The following is a 9,427-nucleotide window of genomic DNA, read 5'->3' as shown; positions in this document are numbered from 1 at the left end:
CAAACAAAATATTTATTATCTAATTCATTAAAAATTCTAATCACCGGCTGTAATGGCATAGATCTTCACAGGCTTTTTTGAAAGTCTTGACCTGTTTTAAATCAGTGATGAAAAATATTCATATCATTCTAATGATCTTTTTGATTTAAATTCTTCCTTCTAGATAACAAGTTATTTCTATGAGCAGATTATTTCCAAAATCTCTGCAATACCATGCTACTGGTCCCCAGTGTGCTACCCCAGCAATTATTTGGTCTTTTAAAATTTTGCATCAATAGGCAAACACACAAGTCAGATATGCAGAACTCATGTTGTGGTGTTAAATACTGGTAGAAAAAAAATGAGGTGGTCCAGTAGTGTGGAGCAATTCACTGAACCATTTCAAGATGATTAAGTTGTGTTGATCAATCATTCTAAATAATGGAGGCAGAACAAAACTGAATATTGCGAGGCATGAGGATGGGGCATGATTTTTCAGCAGGAAAAGCTTTCCTGGCTTAACATGAAAATATAATGTGTTAACAGAGTCTTAAAATCAATATACCATGAATTAGCAGTCAGTAGAGAACAGCCAGATGACAAGGGGGATATGATTCATTTCTTAGAATTACTAAGATATCAGGCAGCTTGTTGAGCAGAATATTTGGGGACTGTGAACAGAGTTAAAAGAGATTCCTTTAATTTGATCTGGAAGTGTGTTTATGACAGACGTAAAGCACTTGAATTCTACTGAGGATTTCCTCTTGTGCTGCAGTCTTCCTGACTCTGACTTTACAGTCGTTCTTTAAGTACAAACTACTGAGCCAGACAAGCTAGTTCTCTCACACCTTAATGCATGAAAATGAAGTTTCCAGCTCTCTCCGAGTAATTAGATAACCCAACACTGACGACATAATGATAATGAAGTGAAGAGAAAAGGATCCCTCAAATAATCAGATCCTTTTTCAGGCGTTTAAAAGAAAATGCATTTTGATGTTTTTCAAAAGACACTCGGCCACCTTTTTCTTCCTTTTTCCTTTCTTTCATTTCAGCTTAAAAATTACAGTTTGTTCATCGGAAGAACAACATCCATAGGTGTTCTGGATGCAAACGAATGTGGATTGCCTTAATATGGGAAGTGACAGCCCCTGGCATTTGTCTGAATATTAATGCTGAATTGGATGAAGAAATCATTATGGCTGATGGTTTTGGTTATTAAGTTTAAAATGTCAGAAGCCTGAGTTTAAGTTTTCATGACAGCAACAAATGTTTTTGTAATTTTTTTAATGTTGAAGTTTCAATTTAAATTCAAATTTCCACTTCTTTTTTTTTCTTCTTTTTTTGGGCTTTCAGACTGTCCAGGAACTTTTATTTTTGGTGGGTTGGGAGAAATCTGAAACCCGCTTCGAACTGGGGGCAAAATCCCATTGTCTGTTAATTGCAGCTAGCACCTTTTCTTTTTTTTGCAATCAACCTATTTTGTCTCTCATTTTCATTTGGTCATATAGAATCATAGAATGGTTTGGGCTGGAAGGGACCATTAAAGGTCACCCAGTCCAACCCCCCTGCAAGGAGCAAGGACATCTCCAACCAGATCAGGTTGCTCAGAGCCCCCTCCAACCTGGCCTTGAACTCTACCACCTCTCTGGGCAACCTGTTCCAGTGTTTCACCACTGTCATTTTAAAAATTTGTTTCCTTATATCCAGTCTGAATCTACCTCCTTCTATGTTAAAACCATTACCCTTTGTCCCATCACAACAGGCCCTGATAAAGAGTTTCTTCCCATCTTTCCTATAAGCCCCTTTTAGGTACTGGAAGACCACTATAAGGTCTTGTCAAAGACTGAAAAGGTTAATTAATGTCTCAACATCGCTAAATGATAGAGAGAACTGACAAACCACAATGCTAAAAAAACTTCAACAACTGTGAGGGAATGTCTAGACAAATATCCTGTTTTGTAGCTGAAGCAGCAACATGTGCCTAGCAACTCCAAGAACTGCAAAATGGGGTATCTTGTTTTGTACCCTTCCCCCAGAATAGAGCCAAACCCTGTGCATGAGCTCAGGCCCTGGACGGTACTAAGCATGCACAGCACTGCCAAGTGACTGCACAATGGAGGCCAGCTCTGGGGGACGCAAAATGACTTTGTGGACACTGTCTTACTAGCAATCAGGTAACAACATGCTTCAGGTAACCGCACGGCTTACAAAGGACAAGCGGGCCTTGCATTTGCAGAGAGCTAACACGTACCACCACAGAGACAGATCAACAGGATGCAGCAATCACAAGCTAAACCACAGGCAGGAAGCACCTGACCTACAAAGGACTACAAAAAGGGTCGCCGCATGAACCCTGGTGTGTGTGTGTGTGTGGACCCCCACCCCACTCAGACGGACCTTCGGGACGCCGATTCTCCGTGGGGGCATCGTCATCCTTTTGAGGCACCCACCCCACCCACTCTGTACAACGGACTTTCAGGACGCTGACTCTCCGTGGTGGTATTTTCTCCCCTCTTTTTCTCTCTTCCTCTTTCTCTTTCTCCCCCCCCCCCCCTTACCCTTTGTGTGTGAATGAAATAAAGAACCAACATATGCGTATGACACCGTTGTGTCTTAATTCTGTAACCGAGAAATTCGTACCTCTCACGACCGGACCTTTATCGGTTCGTGACATTTAATTGGCGTAGTCGGCAGGATTCTCGGAGACAGAAGCGCATTGTGGCGAACGGAATCTGGGAATGAGTGAGACGCTCTGATACCTTCTTGTGAAACTTGTCGGTGTAAACCGAGGGGCATTCAGTTGCCAGCCTCTGACGAGGCAAATTGTTGTGAAACTTGTCGGTGTAAACCGAGGGGCATTCAGTTGCCAGCCTCTGACGAGGCAAATTGTTGTTAAACTTGTCGGTGTAAACCGAGGGGCATTCAGTTGCCAGCCTCTGACGAGGCAAATTGTTGTTAAACTTGTCGGTGTAAACCGAGGGGCATTCAGTTGCCAGCCTCTGACGAGGCAAATTGTTGAGAAATTTGTGTTGTGTTGTGGTAAGGTGTAGCCTCTTGAGGGTAACAACAAAGGGGAAATTGTGGAGTAAGGTGTAATTCCCCCTCAAGACGTTGTTCCCCTTTCAGTTGTGCATAATGAAAGAAACCGCTCATGATTCTGCCCCCTCATCTGAGGGAGAAATCGAGAAGTTGTTTACCTTTTTAGAAACACATCGTTTGCGCCCTTCGATTCAAGGGCAATTGTGGGCTAAAGACCATTGGTTTCAGCCTCAGAGTGTTGTTGACAGGATAACTGTCCTGCGAAAGGAGGCAAGGGCAAGACCTGGAAAGGGTAAAGGTTTAATTTGCGCCGTATTAGGGGCGAGCTTAGCAGCAGCAATCGAGGATCGTAGGCAGAGACTCAGTCAGGCTGATGCGGCCCTCGATGCTCTGCAGGTGGCTGTTCAGACTTTACAAAAACAACTTGAAGAGAATAGAGCTTTGTTGGAAAAGGAACGTCAACAGAATGTTTTGTTAAAAGAAGAGTTGCGGAATCGGTTATTGGAAGAGAAGGGTTGTCTGGTAGAAGCAGAGAAGGAAATAAGGCAGATATACCCGCAAAGGGACTTGGAAAGAGCTAAGGAGACTGTAGGGGAGTTTCCCCATGTGTGTCCCCTGGTCAAAACAGAGTATCTTTATGACAGTGCTGATGGTGAACCGCAGATTGTAACTAAGGAAACACCCTATTCTGCCACTGAATTGGCAAAATTAAAGAAGGAATACTCCAGGTCTCCGAAGGAGACAGAGACTGAATATGTGTGGAGGGTCTCCCTATCGGGGGGAGACGGAATAATGTTGTCGGAGAAGGAAGCAGAAGGATATTGGGGTCCGGGAGTATTCTTAACTACAGGAGATAACCGGGCACCCTGGACTTTAACACAGCGAGCGGCATATTGGGCAGGAGGTTTGAATCCCCTGGAGAGGGGAGATCCACTTGCCATTGCTGGGTCTGTGGATCACCTCGTAGAGAATGTTCAAAAGGCAGCTTGTTTACAAATGATGTATGATCGGGAACTGAAACCCCATGTGAGTTCGCCGATGATGTTGCCTGTAGACCCAGAAAGGATGACACCTTTAATTCGCGGACTCCCTGACTCACTTAAACCCATAGGTATTCAATTACAAGGGAGGATTCAAAATATCCCTGAGACAGACAGAATCACCTCCGCTTTGGAGATGGCAGTAACCCCCGATCGAACAAGAGATGGTAGGAAGGTGTGGACATGGGGGGAGGTGGCCCATGAGTTAATAAATTATGGGAGAAAATACGGCCCCGTAGGGGGCCCACAGCAGAAAACGGAATCGAAAGCTGTGAGAATGACAGAGATGTTCTCGCCGCAAAAGGTACTGCCAAACCAAAAGAGAAATTTACCTCAGCCTAATAATCAGAGACAAAAGCAAATTCTTAATCGGCAGGACTGGTGGCGATTAGGAATGAGTCTAGGAATTCCAAAGGACTTGATGGATGGTCTCCCCACCACCAAGTTAGAGTTGTTAGTGAAGGGATGGGGACATGAGAGACAAAGAGAGAAAAAGCCCCAACCTGCCGCGCCTCTCCCAAGCCCCACTGCACCACCTCTAATAGATTTTGAAAATGCAGAACCAGAAACTACCAAAGTGAAGGGACCGCAGGGAAACTAAGCTCTCCGCCCTCCGTGGGTGAGAGGGGGAGCGGAGTGTGGACGTTTTTGAGACAACTCACCCTAAATGAAAGAGGAGATTTATTAATTACTGTGGCTATTGGACCAAACCGACAAACTATTACCTTTTTGGTAGACACAGGTGCCCAAATATCTGCAATTAAACACGAAGATGCTGTACGGTGTGGAATCAAAGTCCCACATAAAAAAACAATGGTTCTGAATGCATTAGGTGAGCAGTGTCCAGTAGCGATGACCACAATAATTTTGACATTGCCAGGATTAGATAACCCTGTTCGAACTCAGGTAGCCATAGGCGACTTTCCTATGAACCTTCTAGGCATTGATGTACTGAAAGGACACCGGTGGCAAGACTCTCAGGGCAATTTGTGGGCTTTTGGGGCTCCAACAACTGGCCCGAGAGTAGGACAAATACGACTATTACAGACAGTACCTACTCTTCCCCCGTCCAAATTAACAAATGTCAAACCATACCCGCTATCACTAGGGGCTCGAGAAGGCATCACTCCAGTGATTGAAGATCTGAAAGCCAGAGGAATATTGGTTTCGACACATTCCCCATTCAATTCCCCCGTATGGCCGGTACGTAAGCCTAACGGGAAATGGAGATTGACTGTGGACTATCGGCGGCTAAATGCCAACACTGGTCCACTGACAGCAGCTGTTCCTAACATTGCCGAACTGATAGCAACCATTCAAGAGCAAACACATAAGGTAATGGCAACTATAGATGTAAAAGATATGTTTTTTATGGTACCGATACAACCTGAGACACAAGATCGCTTTGCATTTACCTGGGAAGGTCAGCAATATACATTCACACGTCTGCCACAAGGCTACAAGCATTCCCCGACCTTGGCACACTACGCCCTAGCTCAGGAATTGGCAAAGATTGATGTAGAAGCAGAGGTGAAAGTCTATCAATATATTGATGATGTTTTGATTGGAGGGGAAGATTTTGAACCCGTCCGACGAACACAAGAACGAATTATAAAACACCTAGAGTCACTAGATCTAGAAATTCCCCAGGAGAAAATACAAATGCCAGCCACTGAAGTAAAATTTCTTGGTATCTGGTGGAAAGGAGGAATGATATGTATACCACAAGATACACTTGCCTCCCTAGATCAAATGAAGGTACCAGAAAACAAAAAGGAGTTGCAATCAGCGATAGGACTTTTAGTGTTCTGGAGAAAGCATATTCCAGATTTTTCTATCATTGCCAGGCCACTATATGACTTGTTGCGAAAAGGGAAAGCATGGGAGTGGAGTGCCGTTCATCAGGAAGCCCTAGAGTTGCTAATTTTTGAGGCAAACACCTACCAAGCGTTGGGGCCAATACACCCCACCGATCCGATTCAGATCGAATGGGGGTTTGCCCCCTCAGGAATGTCAATACATTTGTGGCAGAAAGGGCCAGAGGGCCCCATTAGACCGATCGGATTTTACTCACGTAGTTTTAAAGATGCAGAGAAGCGGTATTCAGACTGGGAGAAGGGACTTTTTGTGGTGAGTCTTGCTTTGCGGGAAGCAGAGCGAACCATCACGAAACAGCCGCTAGTTCTGAGAGGACCTTTCAAAGTGATAAAACCTGTGTTATCTGGAACCCCTCCCCCTGACGGGGTGGCACAGAGAGCCTCTGTAAGGAAATGGTATGCACAGATAGAACATTATTGCAACATTTTCGATGTGGTGGAAGGCGCCACTAAAACTTTGTCGATACAGGAAGAGTTACTTAAGGAAGCCACCGAAGAGTTGTTACCAGCGTGCATTAAGGTGGCCCCAACCTATTCCAGTGATCTTTCAAATGTGTGGTTTACGGATGCTTCATCAAAGAGGGAAGGAAAGACATGGAAATATCGTGCAGTGGCACTGAGAGTAGACGAAAAAGGAGAAATACTTACTGAAGGGGAAGGCAGTGCCCAAGTGGGAGAGTTGATAGCAGTCTGGAGTGTGTTTGATCAAAATAAAACAGAGAATGACCCTGTATATATTTATACAGACTCGTTTGCAGTTTTTAAGGGATGCACTGAATGGCTCCCTTTTTGGGAACAAAATAACTGGGAAGTTAACCGAGTGCCTGTGTGGCAAAAAGAGCGATGGCAGAATATCTGTGAGATTGCTAAACGGGGAAATTTCTTTGTGGGATGGGTTCCTTCCCACCAAAATGACAACACACCTACCAGTCAGTGGAACAACAAGGCTGATGAATTAACTAGACTAGCATCTCTTCAGACAGTAGGAGAGGACTGGGCGAGACTATTGGAGTGGTTACATGTAAAACGTGGACATACAGGGACGCAGGACTTGTACAAAGAAGCATCAGCCCGGGGGTGGCCCATTACTCGGGAGCTATGTCGCACTTGTATCTCAGCGTGCCCTCAGTGTCGCAGTCGATTAGAAAACCGCCCCATGGAAGATACACCCCTGCATCTCAGAGAGAGAAAGACACTTTGGGAGACATGGCAGATAGATTACATTGGTCCTTTCCGCAAATCTGAAGGGAAACAATATGTGTTAGTAGGAGTTGAAGTGATTTCAGGATTGGTACAAGCAGAAGCCTTTTCTCGGGCAACTGGAGTAAATACAATAAAAGCTTTAAAGATGTGGTTTAATACCCTTCCCAAACCTCAAACAATACAGTCAGACAATGGAACACATTTTTCTGCCCACATTGTACAGGAATGGGCACAGGAAGAAGGAATTAAGTGGGTATTTCATACACCGTACTACCCACAAGCCAATGGAATAGTAGAGCGAACAAATGGTCTGTTAAAACGATTTCTGAAACCATATAACCCAAACTGGATGAGTAGGCTATGGGATGCAGTTACCAGAGTGAATGACCGTTGGGGAGTGAATGGTTGCCCCCGTTTGAATGCCTTTTGCCCTAAGCCCCCATCTTTGGTCCCGGAGACAGGCAATCCACCACAAGGAGAGACTCCTCGCCATTTTCCAGGCCAGCCTGTGCTGGTGGACATGCCCACCATAGGACAGGTTCCCCTGACTCTGAGTGAACCGCTCAATAAATATGCATGGAAAGCAACCGATGCCTGGGGGAAGGAACATAAAATTAACACTCGATGGATAGTTCCTTCATTTTAGGCCTCCTAAGCAAACAGAAACCCCCTTTTCACCCCCCCCGCACATTCGCTTTTTCTTTTTTTTCCCTTCCTCTTTCTCTCACCCGAGAAGCGAGTTCTGTTCTGTCTCGTTTTCAGGAGGAGGAGAGCACCAGACCAGAACCCGACACCCCTACAGAGGAAGCGATAAAATTCATCAGTGAAGATGTCTGTAAACACTGTTTTTCTCTTAATTATATTGCTCTGTGGATTTGCCCAAGGTGGGGAAAAGAGGCCCCCTCATCCCCCTCTCTATCTACGCAATTCCTTTGACAGTAATGAGTTCATTTTGTTAGCAAAATCTGTGAGTGAAGCTTTTAATTTAAGCCATTGCTGGGTGTGTGGAGGACCTCTAGGGCTATCAAGCTGGCCATGGACCTCCATGCCCCTCACGCCAGGACAAATCATGAGCAATTACAGTGAAACCGATAACACCACCTGGAATGATTCTGAAACATGGCCAGTTCAATTCCCTGCCGTAGGTAGATATTGTTTAAATCGCACCCAAAAAGGAGGAGTCAGTGTGGGGGAAAGCAAATGTCAGTGGACACTCACATACAAGTTAATCAACAAAGATGTTAGTCTTAGCATATGGATGTGGGTTAATAAAGCCGGACGCAGTAAGAGTTTTTGGGGATTTTGGTCAAATAAAAATGACTCCTTTGATGCTTGGTGGTCAAACGGCCGAGGTTATATTCAAGCCTGTGAGTGGAAAAACGACACGGGTGCTTGGTACTGCACTGGACAAACACATAGCCAACTGGGAAAACGTAACACCACCTTCTTTAGCCCTCTAGGAGACTATAATACAACCTACTTGCAACACCCACGGACTGCAGCTGGACCGTTTGCTGAAGGGGCAAAGGCCAAAAAGGGACATTACTGGATCTGTGGACACACTGCCTACAAAATGCTGCCCGCAAACTGGTCAGGAGTTTGTTATATTGGAATTATCCGGCCTCTATTTTTCCTGCTCCCTGAAGCAGAGAGTCCCCAACTTGGAGTGAGACTCTATGACAATTTGGGTGACAATGGTGTTGCACGCAATAAGCGAGCTATCGAGATTGAAATAGGTGGAACACAAAAATGGGGGAAAAATGAGTGGCCTCCCAAGAGGATAATACAGCATTATGGGCCGGCCACTTGGAATCCTAATGACTTGATAACAGGAGCCCGGGAACCAATTTATAACCTAAATCGCATAATTCGCTTACAGGCAGTTTTAGAAATTATTACCAACAAAACTGCCGATGCTATAGATCTCTTGAATCAACAATCTCGAGAGATGCGCACTGCGATCCTGCAACACCGCATGGTTCTGGATTATTTGTTGGCTGAAGAGGGAGGAGTATGTGGGAAGCTAAACATTTCTAATTGTTGTCTAAAAATCAGTGATGTAGGTGAAGTGGTTTTACAACTGACCACAGACATTAGAAAACTAGCTCATGTCCCCACTCAAACATGGAATGGCTGGGATGGCTGGGATAGTGATTTGTGGTCCTGGCTACCAGGAACACCATGGATAAAACGACTTTTATTTTATTCGCTATGTGGGTTAGCAGCCTTATTGTTTTTGCCTTGTATTATACCATGCCTAATTCAATTAATTCAAAGCGTAGTAACTCG

General features: G+C 44.7%; 1 protein-coding gene across 1 annotated transcript; it reads left to right on the top strand.

Moving 5' to 3' along the window:
* The first annotated feature begins 3,114 nt into the window (after positions 1–3,114).
* Positions 3,115–4,659, top strand: LOC147599221 (uncharacterized). Its single transcript, XM_086757537.1, has one exon. It carries the CDS (start codon positions 3,115–3,117, stop codon positions 4,657–4,659), a length of 1,545 nt encoding a protein of 514 aa, XP_086613663.1.
* Positions 4,660–9,427: the final 4,768 nt, after the last annotated feature.

The sequence above is a fragment of the Chlamydotis macqueenii genome, chromosome 12, assembly GCF_036417535.1.
Source record: "Chlamydotis macqueenii isolate bChlMac1 chromosome 12, bChlMac1.mat, whole genome shotgun sequence".
In the NCBI taxonomy this organism is placed as follows: Eukaryota; Metazoa; Chordata; class Aves; order Otidiformes; family Otididae; genus Chlamydotis; species Chlamydotis macqueenii.
The sequence above is the reverse complement of the archived record's forward strand: the minus strand, read 5'-3'. Positions and strand labels throughout refer to the sequence as shown.